At 35.3% G+C, this 23,183-nt stretch overlaps 1 protein-coding gene across 2 annotated transcripts in view; it reads left to right on the top strand.

The window, feature by feature from the left end:
* CNTN1 (contactin 1) overlaps positions 1–23,183 on the top strand; it is a gene marked incomplete at both ends in the record, with an annotated part of 193,938 nt that overhangs the window by 98,746 nt on the left and 72,009 nt on the right. For both annotated transcript variants that reach the window (XM_080705114.1, XM_080705115.1), the window contains one exon: positions 12,829–12,978. In XM_080705114.1, coding sequence (XP_080561240.1) covers positions 12,829–12,978 — 150 coding nt within the window. The remainder of the gene's footprint in view (positions 1–12,828; positions 12,979–23,183) is intronic.

The following is a 23,183-nucleotide window of genomic DNA, read 5'->3' as shown; positions in this document are numbered from 1 at the left end:
TTTTTAAGAGGGCTTAGGTCCAACACTGCAACACATAGGCACTGGTAAAAACTTCCTCAACAAGACATTGGTATTTTTACATATATACTTAAAGCCCTTGATAGTAATTCCTTCATTGATTCTCTCTCTCTCCCCCTCCCTTTCTCCTAGACCACCTCCATGGTTCCACTGAAATTTTTCCTCCATTATCTGAAGCCTCCTTTTTATTCTGATTTCTCCTGGTTTCCCATATGAGAGAAAACATATGACCCTTCACTTTCTGTGATTGGCTTATATCACTTAACATTGTTTTCCAGGTTCATCTATTTTCCTGCAAATGATATTATTTTGTTCTTCTTTATTGCTGAGTAGAATTCAATTATATGGATATCCCATTATTTTGTAATCTGTTAATCTCTTAGTGGATACCTAGGTTGGTTCCATAATTTGGATATTGTATATTTTGCAGCTATGAACATGGATATGCATATATTACTGTAGTTCTCTTATTTCAGTTTCTTTAGAAACATACCCTGAAGCAGTATAGTTGGATCTTATAGTAGATCCATTTCAAGGATTCTGAGAAATCTCCACACTGATCTTCACAGCAGCTGCACTAACTTGCAGTCCTACCAGCAGTGTAGAAGAGTTCCTATATCCCCACATCCTCACCAGCATTTATTGTTTGACTTCTTGATTATTATGATTCTAATTGGGGTGAGATAGAATAGTATCTCCCTGATTGTTAATGATGTTAAACACGTTTATGCATGTATTGGCTACTTGTATTCTTTTGTGAAATGTCTAATTAAGCTGCTCATTTCTTTATTGTTTTTTTTTTGGTGTTAATGTTAAGTCTTTTAGGTTTTTTGTATAGTCTAGATATAGTCCTCTATCAAAAGAGTAGCTGGAAAATCTTCCATTCTCTAGACTCTCTCTTTAGATTTTTTTTTAATTTTTATTGGTGCAATTTAGTAATACATCTTAATGGAGTACAAGATGGTGGAGGTATACATGAACACATCACCCATTTATCCCTTACCCAATTTCTGCCCATTCCCTCCCACTCCTTCCTCCTGTTTGGCGTAGTATTGACTTTGATATATTTGTTAATGTACACCATGAACATTAGATAATTTCCTTCTCTCCCCTTCCTATCCCCTCAGTTAGGTCACCTTATTTGCTCATCTCTAGTATCTCCTTCTTCATCTAGAGTTCCTCCTATAACCCATTTTCTCCCTAGCTTTCACATATTATGGAGAGCATCCGATTTCTTAATTTTTTGTGACTGACTAATCTCACTTAGCATAATGTTCTTCAGTTCCATCCATTTCCCTGTAAATGACATAATTGTATTTTTCTGTAGTATAATTTGAAGTCAGGAGCTGTGACTTCCTGCATGGTTCTTATTGCTGAGTATTGCTTTGGCTATTCTGGGTTTTTTTGTTGTTGTTGTTGTTCCTTCATATGAAATTCATGACCTATTTTTCTAGGTCTACGAAGAATGTCATTGGTATTTTGATAGGGATTGCATTGATTCTGTAGATAATTTTTGGCAGAATGGCCATTTTGATGATCTTTATTCTGCCTATCCATGAGCAAGGGAGATCTTTTCATTTTATAGGCCTTCAATTTCTTTTATATTTTATAATTTTTGGGGTGGTACTGGGGTTCCTGGAAACCCTTCTACCTCCAGGCTACACTCCCAGACCTATTTTATAATTTTATTTGGAAACAGGGTCTCTTGAGCCAGCGCGGCTGGCTTCAAACCTACGCGATCGTCCTATCTCTTACAAGTGTGCATGACCATGCCCGGCTAATATTTTATAATTTTTACTGTAGAGGTCTTTTACATATTTGGTTAGGTTTATTCCTAGGTATTTTATTGGTTTTGAGGTTATTGTAAATAAAATTATTTTCTGTATTTATTTCTTTGTGGATTCATTATTGGCATATAGAAAAGCTACTGATTTCTTTAGATAGATTTTTTTTTTTTTTTTTTTTTTTTGGTGGTACTGGGGTTCCTGGAAGCCCTTCTACCTCCGGGCTACACTCCCAGACCTATTTTTACATTTTATATTTGGAAACAGGGTCTCCTAAGCCAGCGTGCGCGGCTGGCTTCGAACCTGCGCGATCCTCCTGTCTCTGCCTCCCAAGCACGGGGATTACAAGCGTGCGCCACCACGCCCGGCCTAGGTAGATTTTTTAATCCTGCTACTTTGCAAATTGGTTACTAAGCTCCTAGGATAAAACCAAGTTGGTTGTGGTATACAATTCTCTTAATATGGTTTTGAATGCATATAGCTAGTATTTTGTTTAAAAATTTTTAATCTATGTTCATCAAAGATATTTGTCTATAATTTTCTTTTCTTGAGGTATCTTTTTTGGTTTGGTTATTAATGTGATACTGGTCTCATATCTCCTTCAGTTTCCTGGAACAAGTTGTGAAGTATTGGATTTAGTTTTTCTCTAAAAGTTTTGTAGAATTCAGATGTAAACCTATCTGGGCCTGGGCTTTCTTTGATGGCAGAATTTTTATTTATGTTTCTATTTCTTTGCTTTCTATTGGTTGGTTTAGGCTTTCTATATCCTCTTGGTTCGATTTAGGTAGGTTGTATGTGCTTAGAAGTATATTGATTTCTTTTATGTTTTTCAGTCTATTGAAGTAGAAATTTTCAAAATACTTTCTTATGATCTTCTGAATTTCTCCACTGTCTGTGGTGATGTTTCTTTTTTATTTCTGATTTTAATAAGTTGAGTTGATTCTCTCTTTCTTTAGGTTAGCCAGGGCTTTGTCAATCTTATTAATCTTTTCAAATAAACAGGTCTTTGTTTTGTTAATACTTTGTATTTTTAAAAATTTTCTATTTCATTTATTTCTACTCTGATTTTAAATAGTTCCTGCCTTCTGCTGGCTTTGGGATTAGACCATTCCTCTTTTTCTAGGTCTTTACAAATAATCTTAATCTTTTCAAATAATCAGGTCTTTGTTTTGTTAATCCTTTGTATTTTTTTAAATTCTCTATTTTATTTATTTCTTCTCTGATTTTAAATAGTTCCTGCCTTCTGCTGGCTTTGGGATTAGACCATTCCTCTTTTTCTAGGTCCTTAAGATGTGTCATTAATTTGTTTATTTGATAACTTTCGTTTCTTCTTATGTGGGCACTCAATGCTACAAACTTTCCTCTAAACACCACCTTTAAAGTGTCCCATATATTTTGGTATGTTGTGTCTCTCTTTTCGTTACATTCCAGATTTTTTTTATTTTTCCCCTTATTTCTGATCTTATACCTCCTCCTTTAAGAGTGTATCATTCAATCTCCATGTATTTCTGTAATCTCTTTTGGTCTTTCTGTTTTTTATTTCTATTTTATTTGTTGTGATCTGAAAAGATGCAGGGAATTATATTACATAATTTGAATTTGCTGGTGCTTTCTTTGTGGCCTAAAATGTGATTTATTTTGGATGATCTATTTCTCATGTGATGTGATCTATTTCTCATGGGCAGCTGAGAAGAATGTGTACTTAGCTGTTGCTGGTTAAAGTATTTTGTATATGTCTATTAGGTCCATTTGGTTTGTGTTTTGTTTTGTGTTTTTTTTATTGGTTTTTTTTTTTGTTTGTTTTTTGGTTATTTTAGTTGTGAAGAGTCTTTACTCATCTTTTGCCTTGAAGATCAATCTAGTCGCATGAGTGGTGTGTTGAAATATACCAATATTATTGTCTTTTGGTCTATTTGAGACCTGATATTCTGAAGAGTTTGTTTTACAAATGTGGATGGACTCACATTTGGGGCATAAACATTTACTATCATTGTTATTTTCTTGCTGGAATATTTCTTTTGTTAATAAGAACTGCTCTGCTTTGTCTTTTCTGATGTGTTTTAGCTTAAAGTCTGTTTTATTAGATATCAGCATTGCTACCCCTGCTCATTTTTGGTCTCCAGTTGCATGGTATATCTTTTTCCATCCTTTAACCTTTAACCTATGATTATTTTTGGCTATAATGTGAGTTTCTTGCAAGCAGCATATATTTGGATTATGGTTTTTAATTGACATTGCCAATCTATGTCTTTTAATTAATAAGATGAGTTCTTTGACATTCAGTGTTATTATTGATATATGAATTTTTTCCTGTCATTTTGTGTTCTATATTGTTTGATGTAGTGTTATTTCTTCTTTGCTTCGTTGCCCTTCTTAGCAAATTTATATCTTCTCTGGTTTTAAATTTGCTTTTATCTCATTTATTTATCTCTAGTGCTGACTTAGTATTCACAAACTTTTTAAGATTCTGCTTAATTTGAAACATTTTTCTCTATCAACTTTAAATAGTAACTGATGGATATAGCAGTCTTAGTTGGAGGTATTTTTCCAGGGTCTGGATTATATCATACCAGTCTCTCCTGGCATTAATGACTTGGGTTGTAAGATCTGGAGTTGTTTTATTTTATTTTATTTTTGTTTTACCATTGAATGTCTCCTGTACTTTTGTTCTTACTGCTTCTAAGATTTTTTCATTAGCCTCTATGCTAGTCATTTTGATTATTATGTGGCTTGGGGAAGTCCTTCTTTGATTTTGTCTTAAGGATATTTTGTATGTTTCCTGTATGTGAATGTCCAAGTCATTTTTATGTTTGTAAAATTCTCTGAAATTATTCTCTGAAGATATTTTGGATAACCTTGGACTGTGCCTACATCCTTTCTTCAGTGCCTTTTATATGTAAGTTAGGATGTTTCATATTGTTCAATACTTGTTAGATGATTAGGTTCTGTTGTTGTAATGTCTTCTGTATACTCTTGATTGTGCTTTCGGTTTTGAATGAACTGTTTTCTAACAATGACATTTTGTTTTCCATTTCATATAACTTTCCATACTTTTTTTCTATTGCTGTCTTCATTTCATTTATTGATTCCTTTGTTTTATTCCAGACTTTTTTTCTGATTCTTTCTTTAAGGTCTCAATTTCCTCTTTTATTTTCTGTACACTTACTGTGAGGCCTTTCATCATACTGAAAATCAGAGTTCAGAATTCTCTCTCTCTCTTTTTTTTTTTTTTTTTTTTTTTGGTAGTACTGGGGTTTCTGGAAGCACTTCTACCTCTGGGCTACACTCCCAGACCTATTTTATAATTTGAAACAGGGTCTCTTAAGCCAGGGCGGCTGGCTTTGAACCTGCGTGATCCTCCTGTCTCTGCCTCCCAAGCGCAGGGATTACTAGCATGCACCACCACGCCTGGCCAGAATTCTTTTTTTTGCATTTCTTGTAACCATATTGGTGATTTTCCTTGTTGAGTTATGGGATTTTTTTCCCCCTCACTGTTCCTTGTTCTCATATTTTCAGAGTTCTCAGGTTTGTGTTTCTGTTGTCTTGGCATCTTCTTTCTCTTTGTGAGCCATTGTTGATAGGTGCTTTTCCAGATTATTGTTGGAAAATAAGGGTCCAGCTGCCACTTACACTTCGATGTTAACCCTAAAGATTGTATCTACTATCACCCCACTGTTGTTCTTCCTGTGGATCATCAACACTGAGTTGTTATGAGGTTCATTCTGCCTTCTGCTATAGTGTTATTGATGGGTTTCAGGCATTCTGTCTGTCACTACCTTTATAAAGAGTCAGATCAGAGGTGTGAGCAGAATCGTTTGTGATGTAGGCATTTTTTAAATTGCCATATGCGAGCTGTTGAGCATTTCCTTCTAATGACTGCGGTTAGTTTATCTTATGTGTTTGGCAGTCTTTTCTTGTGGATCACCTCTCTGATTCAATCTTAGCCATAGGGATTTAGAAGTGACAACAGGTTTATTCAAGGTGAAGTCATTTTGTTTTCAATGGTGAGGGTTAGGTGGGTGGACCTGGAGTGACAGGTATAGGAGTAGGGTAGAGGATGTGATCAAGTTGAATAAGAGTTTAAGTATACTAAGGTAGTATCTGGTCGAGATGAGAGATAGTGAATATATAATAGAACTCTTGTAATCAGTGTAGTGTATTTAGGTATAGTGATGTGAAATACGTTGAATATAAGGCAAGTAAATACAGAAAAAAATGTTTTGAGGGAAGAAAGTAGATAGGAGAGAGAGAGGAAGCTTGTAAAAAGAGTGGGGAAGCAAGCAAACAAACATGCAGTAAATAACAAAACAACTAACCAAATAACAACAACAATAGAAAATAAAAAACAAAACAAAATAAAAAAATAAAAACAACAACAGCAATGAAAAACAATACTGCAAATATACACATAAAGAGCTGACTTGAACTTTGCAGTTCTCCTAGATCTGTGTGGATACTTTCAGCCGTTTAATGTCTGCTCACTACAGTAGGTTCCAGAGCATGTTACAATAGATCTCATTTACTCAGTAACCTATTATCAGTATGTGGCCCCACTTTTGTGACTAATGCAATGTTTGAGACTCTGTGCTGGTGTTTCTCTGTCAGAACCAGTGCAGAGGGCCCTTCACCCCTCTCACATCTCTCGCTGCAATGCACTTAGGTCTCAAGGGTGGCAAGTATCACTGTAAATGTGTTTCATGTAAGTGCAGATTTCTGGCCCTACACTTTGTGCTTTCTGGCCCTGGTTCTGGACCTCCCTACCTGCCCTGGCAGAGGGTGTCCAATGTAATCTTGGAGTGACCCCTTGTGACCCTGTGTAGGCACTGTACCCTGGGCACTATGGGCCTTTCCTGTGTCTCTGTAGGTAATAACCTGACAACCTCAGGGGTGGACCACCAAATCTCAGGCCACCAAGGTCTCTGCAGCTGCTCTGTGTAGTAATCCACTGAGAAATGCAGTTACCTTACTGTCCTGCTAGCCCAGGTCTCTGGAGGGCACAGTGTGCTGTTGCAAGTACAGAATTCTGGTGAGCACATGGACTTTTGGATCTTTTTCTTTTGTCCCTGAAGTAAAGTGCTGATAGCTTAAGATATTGGAGATTTTCCACTGCTTACTTCACCTCAAGTCTTTGTTTTTTTTGCCGAGGATTTTGACACAGCTCAGGTGGGTGCCCTAAGATGGCATGGCCCTCTGAAACCATGGTGTTCACCAGGTCTTTACTCTCTTGTGTTCTGACTACTGCATTTTATTATGTTATGGCTCCCTTTTTTGTGTTTTTGTTCATAGGTATCTTCACTGCTTTGTTTTTCTTGTCAAGTAGCTGACTTCTTGGTAGTTGATTTTTGTTTGTTACAACTACTGAGTTGTACTGTGTCCCACAGTTGCCATTTTTTCCACCCCAGGTTTTGCTCTTTATGTGTTTTACTTTTTTGCTTCTCTATTCTCTACTTACTGATCTCTGGGGTAATCATGGTTTCTGGTTTATCATTTTCTTTGTGTGTGTGTGTGTGTGTGTGTGTGTGTGTGTGTGTGTGTGGTTCTGGGGGTGGAACCCAGCGACTTTTCTACCTCCAGGCTATACTCCCAGACCTATTTCATATTTTATTTGAAAACAAGGTCTCAATAAGTTGCTGAGCGCCTCACTAAGTAGCTGAGGCTGGCTTTGAAACTGTGTGATCCTCCTGTCTCAGCTCCCCGAGTGCTGGGATTACAAGCATGCGCCAGCACGCCTGGCTCCAGTGTATCATTTTAATTCCTTTAATGATATTCCTCTGTGTGTGTGTGTGTGTGTGTGTGTGTGTGTGTGTGCACTTAATTACTTCTCTAGGGCTTGCCTGATATATCTGAACTTAGTAGAATGGACTCCAAATATCCCCTTACTTAATTTCAGTGAGATGTGGGAATGCTTCTCTAGATAGCTATATTTCATCTTCCACCATTTTTGCCATTATAATTATATATGTACTATATTTAATATATTGCATCCATGTATCTTACAAACCCAAAAACTTTCTGCCACAAGTATTACTTTCTATACTTTAGTCTTTAAGAAAAGAAAGATAAACAAGTCTATATAATATCGGGTTTTTTTTAATTAACCTTGATACTTATTGTGTGTGTGTGTGTGTGTGTGTGTGTGTGTGTGTGTGTGTGTGTATGTTGATGAACATTGGACAATGAACTCAGAAGCATTCTGTTTCTGAGCTATACCATTTAGACTATTTTATTTGGAGATAGGGTCTTGCTACATCGCTTCTGTTTCAGACTCCCAAGTACTGGAATTAGAGGCATGTGCCACTATATCCAGCTTATTTTTTATGTTTTCGTAACAAAAGATATCATATATTGAATCAAGGGTCATTCTACCTCCAAGCTATGCCTCCAGCCCTATTGTATTTATTATTTTGAAACAGGGTCCCACTATATTATGGAGAGCTTTGCTGAATTCCTGAGGCTAGCTGCAAACTTGTCATCCTCCTGTCTCAACCTCTCAAATATTGGGATTACAGGCTTGTGCTACCACACCTGGCTAATTTATATATCTTGGTCTTCCTCAGTTGTTCATGTTGATTTGAGTTACCATCTGATGCCACTTCATTACATCTTTGTTCTTATTTGTCTTCTTAGTGCAGCTATTGTCAAATGTATTATATTTTAATATGTTAGAGCCAACAACACAATTATAAATGTATATGTATATGTATTTGTATATGTATATGTATATGTATTTGTATATGTATATGTATATGTATTTGTATATGTATATATATGTATATGTATTTGTATATGTACCACATATACATATGTATAAATATAAAACAATCCCTCAGAATCTGTAGAAATGGTTTCAGAATCCCTTATGGTTAAAAAAATCCCATGTATCTTATTTATATTGATGGTAGTTCCCAATAAAAAAGGAACAGAATTAAATTAAGTTTTATAAAAGTTATTATTTAGGATATTAAACAAATGTTTTTTAAAGATACAAAATTTCAGTAATCCAAAGATTAAATTTAGAATAATGAGGTGAGTGAAAAGAGTACATATTTTATAAATACAGTAAATATTACTTTTCTTGAATTTTTAAAGAAAGTGGACTGTTTGATGTTATTCTCAGATTTTTCCAAGATGTTCATATTATATTTAGAATAATATTTTAGATTCTATGCTACTACTTTAATACTACAAAGTGCTAAATATTATTTGTGTGTGTGTGTGTGCATGTGTGTGTGCATGTGTGTGCATGTATGTGTGTGCGTGTGTGTGTGTGTGTGTGCGTGTGTGTGTGTGTGCACCTTTGTAAGGGGATTCTCACCAGAACATAATGAGGCCTAGAAAGCAAGGTATGAAGCACAGTTAAGAGATCCTGGATCCAGGCATACTGACACATACCTGTAATACCAGTGCTTGGGAGGCTGAGACAGGAAGATCTCAGATTTGAGGCCAGCCTCAGCAGTTTAGTAAAGTTCTCAGAAACTTAGGGATATACTGTTTCAAAAAAAATTAAAACAGGGTGGGAGTGGCTCAGAGATAGAATACTCCTGTTCAATCCCTAGTACCAAAAAGAATAAAAGAAAAGAACCTGGGATAAGTAACCTTAAGTGGAGAAGAAATGTATTTATGTTTAAAGTTCTTTTATGTATAAGATTGAATTGAGTGTTACAATGGTCTACAGTTAATATCTTTGTACATAAATCTTTCTCTGGATTTTAGATTATTTTCTCAAAAGAGAAATTTGTAAATTAGATTATCTAGTGTCAACAGCTTAAGCTAATGAACTATATATTACATAATTCCTCTGCAGAAAAGTAGAAGCAGTTTTCTTTTCATAACTAGTATGTGAGTATCTCTTCTGCCATATCTTTACTTAGCCTTTAGTATTATCTTTTTGTCTTTAATATTGATAAATTTAAAAAATGAAAACTTTTCAGGGCTCATTATTGGGTATCTCTCTTTCTTTCTTTCTTTCTTTCTTTCTTTCTTTCTTTCTTTCTTTCTTCTTCACATTTTGTAACTCCCACTTTAAACATGATTTTCTAGATTTTTATGAGGCTACATTCAAATGTCCCTTGGAGAAGGGTCAATGAATCACACCTGCTGGGATGCCAGAGCACATTTTGCTTTTCTTTTTGCAGCAAGGAACTGTGCCACACCTGTGGCTCCTTTCTGACTCTTGCCAGGTGATCATTTTATGGGTTGGTTCTAGGGCTTGAAACTCAAAACTGAGTAATTGTGTTAGAGCAGTGAGATGCTTTTAAATGGAAATTTCCAGTTTCAAATACAGCTCTGTTGTTTTAGTTAGAATCTCTGAGTGGGAAGTTCTAGCTGAATAGTGTCATATATTTGGGTTTTAGATTAAGATGGAAGATCTTAAATGTTTGAATTGAATTTATACCTCAAGGAAATATCAGAATTCATTAAGGCCATTTCCAAAAGTCTAGAACAATGGAAATTATGTTGGCTGGAGCTCTTCTTGAAACAGTTTGTTTTAAGTCTTCGCATGATTTTGGAAGTTTTTAAGGTAGCTCAAACCTGCAGTCAGTGTGGTATGATGGCTGAACAACACTTCTAGGCAATGAGAACTTTTGCTCTGAGTCATGTAGTTTTGCAGTATTTGAAAATAGATCTATGCATTAGTTCTCATAGCTGATAGTTAAAATAAAAACTATTAAAAGGGTCTTTGGCCCTAAGCACTAAAGTAAGGAGTATGGTTTTTTGCTTTAAATTTTTTTTTGCTTAAGACTTATATTCAAAAGTAAAACCAAAATTTAAATACTAATCCATATACAATGATATTTTAGGCTTTTATAGAGAAGCTTCTGACAGGCATCAGACACTTAAGCTCTAATTTTCAATGTTGAGGTTATCTTTAAAAAGTGGCCTGACTCAGACCTGATCTAGTGAAAATTCAGGTACTCAAGACCCAAGTCCTGATTCCCAGGGCAAAAAGAAAATAACAAAGAGTTCCATCAACTTCTTTTACACCTTTGCATTAGTTTCCTGGGGATGGCATAACAAATTTACACAAACTACATAGACTCAAACAATAGACATTTACTCTCTCACAGCTCTGGAGGCCAGATGTACAAAACTGAAGTCTTTGCAGTGCTGTACCCTCAGTGAAGGCTCTACGGAGTAACCCGTGCTTTGCCTCTTTCAAATTTTGATCTTTCCAAGTGTTTCTTGCTTCATGGCTACATCAAATCAATATCAATGGACACATCACCGCCTTACCTTTATAAGTATCCTGTGTCTCTTATGAGGACATTTGTCATTTGTTTTAGTGCTCACTCAGATAACCCAAGAAGATCATATTTAAATATCCTTAACTTAATCATAGTCTTAACTTAAACTGAAATGTGTTTGCCAAGACCCTCTTTTCTAATAAAGCAACAATCACAGGTTCTGATCAGGTAGATATGGAAAAATCTTTTAGAGGCCATAGTTTAAAGCACTATAGCCAATTCTTTACAGGGGCTCAAAGCCATTGAAATGTATTCAGTAGGGATGAGGGGGTAGCCTCCTCAGGATCAAGCAGCCCACTGTTTACCCTTTACATCTTGAAGACCCCTTTAACATCCCAAGTTTCACTTTTTCTCTTTTAGCTACTTAAAATAATCTCTATCTGCACCAACTAAAACAGTTTGTAATTCCATGTGAGGGAACAGTGGAGGAGATAGAAGTGGTAGAATGATGTTTTCCAAGGGGAAGGAGAAGTTAATTTTGTAATCAGAAAGTCCAAAATGTATGAACATCATATAGAAGAAATTCATGATTAAATAAAAGAGTGACAAAATTAATGTCTAGAAGAGTAACACTGCTAGCATTATTACAGTCTGAACCATACAGGAATTTCTCCAAAAGTAGAAATTGGACACTAGAATGCTTTGCATTCATTATAGTAATAGATGCAACTTCTTTAAAAGATGCATATTCATGAACTACATTGCCAGATAAAAAATCTCGAAATAATGAGTCATAAACAAGCCCCAAAGGAACAAGTTTCCCAAATAGGTAGTACAGGTATTTACATGCATATGTATATGTGGCTTATAATAAACAAGTAGAAATGTTTGAAGAGAGCTTAATGTAAGGTATAGACCTGTCTCCATTGTGTATTTTATCATATCTCAAATAAACAAGGTAGGGTTAATATTCTACCCATAATTTATAATTGTTCATTAGTATTAGCAGCATAAATTCTGAGTATTTAACCATTATAACACTTATCACTGCTCCAAATTATATAAGTATAAACCTATAAAAACAGCTAGAAAACAACCAGAAAGGTTATAAATGTTGCCCCCTTTTACCTAGAAATAAATCATTGGTTTTATACAGACCACACCAATGGCAGCTAGGAAAAGTTGTGTGTCAATTTTATCCTTGGTTTATAAAATATTTCTAGGTTCTACCTCCAGAATGAATACAAGTCCTTGCTACTCAAGATATGGTCTGCAATATATCTCGACATACTACAGACATACAATCAAATGCCTTGCCTAGGAGCTTGGTAGAAGTGCAGAATTTCAGTCTGTCTACCCTAGGCTTACTAAAGAAGTAATTTATATGCATATTACTCTTTCCAGATAACTACTTATCATTGATCTCTTACTCCTTTAAACTTAACATTTTGTGACTCTGAGTTATTATTTTTATTTCAGTTCAATAAAATATGTGCCATTCTTTTCAAAAGAGTGAAATGAAGCCAGGCTCAGGGATGTGGGCCTTTAATCCCAGTGCTTGAGAGTTTGAGACAGAAGGAGGTTTGAGGCCAGCCTCAAGACAGGTTTGAGGCCAGCCTAAGCAACTTAGCAAGACACTGCTTCAAAATAAGAGATTAAGAAAAGGCCTAGAAGTATAGCTCAGTAATAGGATGTTCCTGGATTCAATCTCTAGTAACACACACACACACACACACACACACACACACACACACACACACAGAAATGAAGTGAAAATGGAAAAGGGGCCTATAAAATTGTTAGTGAATCTATAATCTCTATTTAATATTTATTTTCTTTAGATCCTCCTATTATTGAAGGAAACATGGAGGCAGCAAAAGCAGTGGACTTGATCCCATGGATGGAGTATGAGTTTCGCGTGGTGGCCACTAACACACTGGGTATAGGAGAGCCCAGCATACCATCCAACAGAATTAAAACAGATGGTGCCGGTATGTAGAAGAAATTTTTTAAATATTAAAAGGTTCATAAATACAGTACCACTTTAATGCATAGAGGAATGTATTTGTAAATAATGTTCTGAAGTAAGTGATTATCTAAAGAGTAAATGTGTACATATATACATATTTCACACATGTGTACATTCAATGTCAAGATAGCCAAAAACACAAAAAAGGAAATATGAAGGTTATGAATATCCTTACATAACAAATGTAGGGGAAGAGGTAAATAGAAGCACCCTATCTATTCCAACAGAGACTATTTAAATTAGGTTGGTATTTATAATTTAGACTTTATTGTAAATTCTGAATCTTTGGCAGGCAAAATCTAGATTAAAGAGATCTCATGTTTTAGAAGGTTTGCATTTTGTGTGGGGACATTTGTAACTGAATGCCCATGTGGTCTTGGGTGGGATGACTTGTGCCTGGGCCTGGAGAGATGAAGAAGACTGCTCAGGTGTGCCACTCAGGGAGTCAGAGCATCTCCAGGAAATAGCCAGAGTGTGTCCTTTCCAAGTAGGTGATGTGCTACAGATACTCTTTATCAGTCCCACCTTGGGTGTTCTTCCTATTCAGGTTCTCAATTTTATGCTAAATACTTAAATAGGTTTTACTGAAAAAAAATACCCATTGCTTTCCCTCCTTCACCTCTATTCCTGAAGTAGAATGTTGTTGAGATTCTAATGATGGCTCTTCTTTTCATTCCCTTTTTATTAAAAGGATTTTTTTTGTCTAGATTCTCTGAGTTCCTTTGTTTCAACTTGCTTTCAGTTCTTTATTTGAGGAAAAAAAAATTTTAAACAGATGACAGACTGCCAGTAATACTCTACTGTGATCTCTTACTATCACTTTTTCACACTTCTGGCTACCTCAGTTACTATTCTGCTAACTTCTAAATAATTATGAATTCTAATACCCTCAGATTTTAAAGCAAAGTAATTCCCAGGAAATGCTGCCAGAAAAAATGTCTTAAGGTTTCATGGAATTTTATCTAATTTATCAGATAGAATGATGATTTGTTTTTTTTTTTTTTTTGCAGTACTGGTCATAGAAGCCAGGGACATTCTACCTCCAAGCTACATTCCCAGCCCTATTTTTTATTCTTTATTTTGAAACAGGGTCTCACTGAGTTGCAAACAGCCACACTACTTAGTCCTCAAACTGCAATCCTCCTGTCTCAGTCTTCCAAATGCTGGGATTACAAACGTGAGTCACCACGCCCAGCTGATGATTCTTAAATAAAGAAAAATACTTGACTTGTGCAGAGTATTTTCACCTACATTTTATTTTAAGTTCATCCTAATTTTTTTATGTAGGTAGTGCTATTCCTAGGATCATTAATTGAGCAGTAAACCCAGAGACTTTAATAGTCTACCTATATTCTTGTCTTCCTAATGAAAAGATTTCATTTGGGGGACACAGATAGTGTGAACATAATGCGTTTATTGGATGGGTTCATCAGGAGGGACACTGAGCTGACTGGTCCAGGAGTGGAGAATAGGGGAGAATTTGTCACATGATGAGTTTTTATACTTTCCAAAAATCCCACTCCTCCTCATGTATAGTACTTTGAGTGGTCGTAGCTTAGTGTGACTGTGATAAATTTGCCATGTTGAAATTTACCTCTGATGTCTAACATTATGATGTATGGGCTAGAAGTGTCTGACTACAGTGGGTGGAGCAATCGCCATATCTCTTTTCAGCCCTACTCATCTCTGGCTAACTAACACATATACCTGCTGTAAGATTGTAATTCATATTATCAGATTCTTTAAATTTTATATGAATTCCATGTTAAAATGATAATATTTTGAATACTACATTAAATATATTAAAATTTTTAAAAGATTCAGAATAAAAATCTATTATGTCTTATACCACTGATCATATATTGAGTTTTCTCTTCCAAAGGCAATTTGTCAAGCAGACCTCTAAATTCATCTATTTATATAAATCTGTAATACAGTTCTATGAGAAACTATATTAAATGTATTTCTTCATTAACTATGAAACTCAAAATGACTTTCAATATTCAAATTTTTGTTTAGCATATTCATTTATCAAATGAGCAAAATGTTCTCTTTTCTTTACCTCATAGAAATCCCATTAGGATCAGAGGTAATCTAAATTAAACCTGTAAAAAATACAGAAACCACAAAGCCAGCAACCTTGTGTTTGTTTTTTATTATGTTTCTACCCCCTTCCAAGCCACCTGTGTTTCCAATTGAGGCTTCTATGTGATCGACAGCCCAGTTGCCCTTTCTTGAAAAAGAAGAAAATGGGGAATGACTTGACTGATGGTTTGACCACAATTTTGCACTGAGAGATCATGCATTGATTTTATTTAACAAACATTTATTGCCCGGAGCCAGCTGGCAAGAGTAGGGGTTCTGAAGTGAAGCATGAGGATGAAGAGTTTTTAACCCTAACATGGGGGAGCTATCAGTCTACTATCTCTACTGGTCGACCCCTGTTCATGGGTCAGTATTTCCTACAGGTCGATGACTATGCCTGGGTCAGTATTCTCTATCGTGCGGACACTCCTGGCCAACGCAACTTCTGGGTCAATCTCGTCTTTATTGCGCCGACGCCAACTCTGGGTTTGTTTTTCCAGAGGTATTTATACACAGCTACATGTCAATCAACATTCATGTGCTACCACCACCAGAATACAATAAATACCAATACAAAACACATTACAGATAGGCCTATCAGTACCCTTGTGTCATCACCACCTGATCTTCTCTCAGACCTCTTTGAACTTCCCATAACCCCAAACCTTTTTGACTCTGGGCGAAGGACAGTCAGCTGAGTCAGAGACACCAATCTAGGGGAAGCCTTAATGGCTCCCCACAATTCCCCCTTTTTTACTATATTCTAAGAAGACTGTGTCTGTCTTAGGTTGTTTCCTTTTTGTATCAAGGATTACTCGTCTTTGGATAATACAGAGCTAAGCTGTATATCCTGTCTTAGGTTTCCTTGTCCCAAGGAAATCTTACCCGTCATTGACTACCAGCCTCTTAAATGGGGGTACCCTTCAAAGGTAAATTGTGCACTTCTGCTGAAAAAATGTTCTCACTTTGTCCTGAGGCCACACTCTGTCCCAAGTCTCTAATAAACAAGGTATTGGGAGTATCAGTTAGATAGGCATTTCAGTAAGACATTTTTCTCCAATTAACACAATGATTTTTACCTGTTGAATCAGTTTTACAGAGTAAACAAGTTATTAGTGGGCTAACATTTTTATCTTTTTTCCCTGGGTAACCAGAGCCCCACAAGTCCAAACCTTCAATAGCACAATTTCTTATCAGTCTTTGTCCAAAATAATCAAAAGTACCAGTTCCAAAATAATACTATCAGTCTTTGTACAATCAATTCTCTTTCCAAAATATCAGTCTCTGTACTTGTCTGCAATATCACAGGTGTCAACTGTAGACATCCCATATTCCTGACATTTTTACCAGTTCTTTGTCCAGCATAAACAAGTTTCCACAACGGTTGCAAAATTCAAAGCAAGAAGTCCCAGCAATCGCGAGTTGTTACTGAAGACAGCAATTTCCCGCTGCTCCTAAACAGCTGGATGAAGTATGGGATGATCTGGAACGTAAGCCCATGTTTCAGTCATCAGCATTAATCTGAGAGTCCTCTATCTTTGCTTGATCCATATGTCGCACAAGCCGCTCAGGTATCCACCATGCATTATCTTCATCCTGTGAAAAAACACAAACATGCCCTCTTCCCCATATTAGTACGGGGTCAGGACCTTTCCAAATTCCTGTGCAAGGATCTTTCCATTTTACTAGAGCAAAATTGTTTTTGGAGAATGGACGCCAATATCTGCTGCTGTGCGACCAGTTTTGTCAGCATTCAAAAAATTAACACCTCCTTGACCCAGTTTTGTCGGCATTTAAGAACTCTAATAACACTTCCTTAACCATCAGGGTCTTCAGTATCAGGGAAAACTCTGAATCCCCTAGTATCTTCTTTTTTTGCAGCCCAATTTATCGCTGCTTGAAGTGGTGAAATTAAAGAAAACAACTCATCTCTATGGTACTGAGCAGCAGATTCTTCCTTAGGAAGCTTAACACAAAGCATGCCTTCTAACATATATGCAAAAAAACAAAAAAAAACTTATTTTTTGACCCATTGTATATTATATTTTTGGACCCAGTAGATTTTTACAACTCTTACGTTAGGAACTAATCTTCTGACCCATCCTCTATTACTATTTACACATTAGGTGCCTTTATTTTCTTAGTTTCTTTCTTCATTTTCTATCTTAGTTTCTTTCTTCATTTGCTGGCTTAGTTTCTTTTGCTCAAAGCTTTACTTTAGTGACCGATTATATATTACAAAATTCCCACATTTCACCGCTACCAAAAATCTTTCGAGTGCACTCCTTTTTTTATTCAGCGGTGTCCTTCACGGGATCCTCAGTTTCAGAATTTCCCGATACAGGCCACCACCTGCCGGAGCCTTCCGGCAAGAGTAGGGGTTCTGAAGTGAGGTGTGAGGATGAAGAGTTTTTAACCCTAATGTGGGGGAGCCATCAGTCTACTATCTCTACTGGTCGACCCCTGTTCGTGGGTCAATATTTCCTACGGGTCGACGACTATGCCTGGGTCAGTATTCTCTATCGTGTGGACACTCCTGGCCAACGCAGCTTCTGGGTCAATCTCATCTTTATTGTGCCAATGCCGACCCTGGGTTTGTTTTTCCAGAGGTATTTATACACAGCTACAGGTCAATCAACATTCTCATGCTACCACCACCAGAATACAATAAAGACCAATACAAAACACATATTACAAATAGTCCTATCAGTACTCTCATGTCATCACCACCTGATCTTCTCTCAGACCTCTTTGAACTTCCCATAACCCCAAACCTTGTTGACTCTGGGCGAAGGACAGTCAGCTGAGTCAGAGACACCAATCTAGGGGAAGCCTTAATGGCCCCCCACAATTTATCTTCAAAATAAATTTGCAGAAAAATACCAAGCAATTAAGTCATTTTAGGCAAGCATTTCAGTTAAAACATTATACTTATCTCAAAAATAAATTTTAAAAAATCTTAGTGAGCTTGGTTAATCTTTGGTGATTTTTAATTACTATAATATGAACAAAGTCTTATTTGAACATTATTTTTGAAGTAAAAATTGTTCATAAATTAGAGAATATTTTCTTTGGTATTGATACTGATGTAGACCTCTAACAAATTTTGTTAAAAATAATATCTTTTAAATTTATCTCAGAGAATGATTATGTTTCATAGACTCACCATCTGGACACTTTATGATATGTCTTAGATTTCTTTTTAATATCAAGTAGCAGTGATGAAATTAACTGTTTATACGAGCAACAACAAAAATCTTATCCCCTCAGAGAGATTCGACTTAATTTGTTCGCATTTGAATCTTTGAATTCAAATTATATTTAACTTAGTATCTAGAACTAATGTGCTTAACACCAGTGGTTTGAGGATAATTCTGAAGAATTTTTAACCTTAGTGTCTTCTTGTCTTTAAACGCTGGGGGAGGGGGGAATGAAATCAAACCTAAAATTGTGGCAAAGGTTTTACTTTCAACCAACATTTTTGTTATCATCTTCTTTAGGCTTTATGTCTTTCATTACTTTTTCTCAAGTCATATTAAGGAATTAATCCCCTCTCTGGTGTGCATAGAAAATAAATTCTTTTAAATGCCATCAGAACCCAGGCATGATGACACAGGTCTGTTATTCTTAGGAGGTGGAGACAAGAGAATCACATGTTCAAGGACAGCCTCACCAATGTAGGATATTCTCAACACCCAAGGGAGACCCTGTTTCAAAACAAAAAATAAAATAAAATAAAGAACTGGGGTTAAATGTCTCTGGTTCAACCCCCAGTACCATAAATAAATGAATAAATAAACAAATAAATAAATAAGCAAATAAAGCCATTAGAGCCAAATAGCCAATATAACTGTGAAATGATAGCAGTGCAGCTCTGTCGTAATATGAAATACTTTGTTTATTTCAATTATGAAAAAATCCTAAAGCATCTAGCAAAATCATTACAGTACCATAGAGAAACCCTCAGCAACATAGGATACACTGTTTTAAAATAAAAAAAATAAATAAGGTTAGTTCAGAGGTAGAATGCCTTTCAATCCCTAGTACCAAAAAGTTAAAGAAATAAAATAAAAAACTTTATTTAATAAAACAAAATACAACAGAATTTCTTCATGTTTTTCCTTGTATCTGCTTTATTAAAAATGAACATTTTTATTAAAATTGGACATTTGCATTTTTGTACTTCTTTTTTTGGTACTAAAGTTTGAACTCAGAGACATTACCTCCATACACATCCCCAGCCCTATTTTATTTATTTTTTTAATTTTGAAACAGGATCTTGCTAAGTTGCTGAGGCTTGCTTCCAACCTGAGACCCTTCTGTCTTAGCCTCCCAAATACTGGGATTACAGGCATGTGCCACCACACCCAGTTGTACATTTTTACATTTCTAAAAGAAAATAAAAATACTTTCTAAATGGGAAACATTTATTTTGTCATGTGCTATACAATGATTAAAAATGCCAGCACCTGTTACAGTGGAGTAAGGCTAGTTCCCATTAAATGGAAAGGCTGATCCTGTGCCTCGTTAGCTGACTGAAGAGAGGTGGCATTATCCAAGGCTGCATATGCCCTTATCTGTTCAGTTATTTAATTCTGAGACCTCCATGCACAGTTGAGTGTATTCTTTGGGCTCATATAAGTACATTATAAAATGGTTGTTCCCAAATGAAGAATTAGAAGACATGTTTGTAATTCTTTTGAACCCATTTGATTTTGACTATAAGAAAAAGATAACAGAAATATCATTTCAAGTCTGTGTCACTTTAAGACACATTCCCATAGCTAACTGCTCCATAGGCACATTTGGAGAGGTGATATCTGCAAATGGCTTATTTTGACAGCTTTGGTGCTTACCTGTCAGGCCACACCAGTTCCTTAAGGGGGAAAAGAAGAAAAATATCAAAGCCATAACCAACACTCTTATATTATATAGAAAGCCTTAATTTTATGCCTAATGAAGCTAGTCTGTTTCTTCATTTAGTTTTCGCTATTTTATTTCTTTTTGCTTTTCTTTCTGTCTTTATAAAAGCATATATTCAATAAAGGAGAGGAATGCTACTAAGCATATATTTTGTAGCTGGTAACGTACTATGTTAAAGTTAGTTTTTGTCATTGGTCATTAAATAGATAAATGCTTTTTAAGAGAAGAAAAGGGAGATGGGAATGAGAGCACATGTCTATAATCCCAATAACTGAGAGGCTGAGACAATAGGGTCACAGGTCCAAAGCCAGCTTCAGCAATTTAACAAGGATCTCAGCAACTTAGTAAAATCTTGCTTCAAAATGAAAAATAAAATAGTGCTGGGTGTGTAGTGCAGAGGTAGAATGCTCCAAAACCAGGAAACAAAACCCCACAAAAACAGAGTCTCACTGAGTTGTGAAACAGAGTCTCACTGAGTTGTGAAGAGCCTTGCTAATTAACTGAGGCTGTCCACAAATTCTGATCCTTGGGTCTCCCAAATGCTGGAATTACAAGTGTGTGCCACCAGGCCTGGCCAAGATGCTTTTGTGATTTTATACACAGAAAAAGGAAAACTATGAAGTGTCAACTCTTCTCCTTTATTTAAATAAATAAACCATGATTTGTTTGAGTTCTTCATACAGATTCCACTCTGTGTTATAGTTATTTCAGTTTATAGCATTCTATTTCACCTACTCAAACATTTCTCCACCTAATTATCATTCCAATGAGCCATTAACTCATTTAATCTCCCCGTTTACATTTCTTGTTCAAAAACAATGCCTAGAGTAATAAACAAGCCTATAATTTCTATCTAAAACTATGCTAAGACATATTGTTGTGAACTATCTTAGATATTATATGCTTTTTATATACAATGAGAATGTTAGAAATCTGCTTGACCATCCAACTAGGATCACATGAGGTATAAAGACCTACTTTTATTTGAATATGCAAATATTTTACAGTTATTTTATTATAGCTCTCCAGAATTATATATTTAATTGCTCAAAAACCTATATGCAAAGATAAAATAAAAGCAGGCATTATATTTTAATTTCTTTGACTTTCCAGACTACATTACTTACATAACCATTTAGAATTCCTTACTACAATAATTGATTAAGTCACCATGAAAATGATACAGATTTAAGTAAAAAGCTACATTCATGTTTAAAAAGAACTATACAAACTAAAGCAATAATTAATACAAAAACTCAGCATATTTTGAATCAAAAGAAAATCTTTACATACTATATAATTTAGAATTTTTACAACCATTTTGTACATTGTAAAATAAAGTATCAAAGCTCAAATAATTATATGTAAATAATTTACACATTCAAATCTAAAAGGAAAACCAGCAGCATTAGCTTCTTTTCACGGGGAAGAATAGTCATAGCATTGACTTTATTTCACTTTTTAATTTTTTTTAATCTGTGACCAAAATACAGAGGCACTTTTAGAAACATCTCAGGGGAATCACCGTTATGATGAAAGGGTGGCAGAAGAACATATTAAAACATTTAGCTATTTTTAACATTTCATAGTAATATTATCCATATTTATTCATGATGAATAATTCAATATTTTTCCAAATATTAGCTTAAATTCATTTTAATGATTTATCTTTTAAAAATGTCAAGTTTGTTGTTCTCTTTTCAAGTCCCTGGAGCCTGGAGGCAAATGGGCTTCTTTGTGCTCAGGAGGATTTACTTTCCCATAACAAATTGCTGTGTGACCACGTCCTCCTGTTTTCCTACAGCTGAATACCAACAGAGCACCTCACTTTTCTATTTTCAGATTGAAGTTAAATAGTAGGTTAGGTGTCAGTTTCATTTATAAAAACATATTATTCTGAGGCTACAACAGAATATTCAAAACTATGTGAGAATAATCAGGTCACGATTAATCTACATAAGGTATCCAGACAATCCAAGTCAAGATGCAGTTGTCTTCTATGCTTTTTTAGTGTCTTGTTTTTCAGAAACATATACTCAATAGACAAAATCTGCAGAGCAAATCAATTGAGTTATTTACTTGAAGCATTTTAAATAGTACTTAAACATTATCAAAGAGAAATATAAAATACTCAATTTTAGCTCCATTTTAAATAAAAGGTTAAAATTGTTTATCATGAAAAGTGTTACAGTAAAATTACTTGGCTAACACATTTTACTAAGGAAGGCAATATTTGATTCAACAAATTGCAGTGTAATAAATTATTTTAGAGTTATTTTTGGAAATCTTTCCCTGTGACCACTAAGCTTGTACTTAAAGAAACAAAATATGATTTATTCATGGATCATAGGACAACAAGCTTTTTGTTTTTCTATAGCATGTTGAATGTTAACCTTGGAATATGAATTATAGAGCTAGAAGAGTGTACAGAGTTATTTTTAATATCTTAGCCTTCAATATGAATTCCCAAAGAGCTACAAATAATTTATCTTCCAAAACCCCTGTATAGCCAGGCATGGTGGCACATGCTTTTAATCCCAGTACTTGAGGGGCTGAGAGACGAGGATCACAGGTTTATGACCAGCCTCAGATACTTAGTGAGGCTCTCCACAACTTAGTGAGATACTGTTTCAAAATAAAGAATAAAATATGGGAATGGGAGTATAGGTCAAAGTTTAAATGCCCCTGAATTCATTCCCCCAGTACTGCAAAATAAGTAAATAAAATAAAATAAAATTCCTACCAGTATGACTTTCTAGCACTCATGTGGTAACACTTGAATAGTAAATGTAAATCATTCAAGAGTCATACTAATTTCTTCATGAAGAAAGGGAATCATCATATAATTTAATAAATATAAGAAAAATCCTGCATTTTTTGTGCTTGTGTACAACTAATGTAGGTAGTTGACAAAAAAAAAAACTTATAGGGCTAACATAGAAAGTTTTTAAATATGTCTCTTACAAATATAACTGATTGTGAGATCCCTTAAGAGAATGTGGCTATATCCTGTAGGGAAGAGATTTGGCATTTCATCTGTTGGAAGTGTTTGCAGAGTTGGGGATGATCTCTCACACTGAGCAAACACATTCACATGGGAAAATGTCCATCCTTTATGAAAACAGACCTCATCCCACATTGCTAGTAGCTGGGTAGGTC

This window comes from Muscardinus avellanarius, assembly GCF_963383645.1.
Source record: "Muscardinus avellanarius genome assembly, chromosome: 11".
Taxonomy (NCBI): Eukaryota; Metazoa; Chordata; class Mammalia; order Rodentia; family Gliridae; genus Muscardinus; species Muscardinus avellanarius.
Note: the sequence above shows the minus strand (reverse complement) of the source record. Positions and strands in the feature narration are given on the sequence as shown.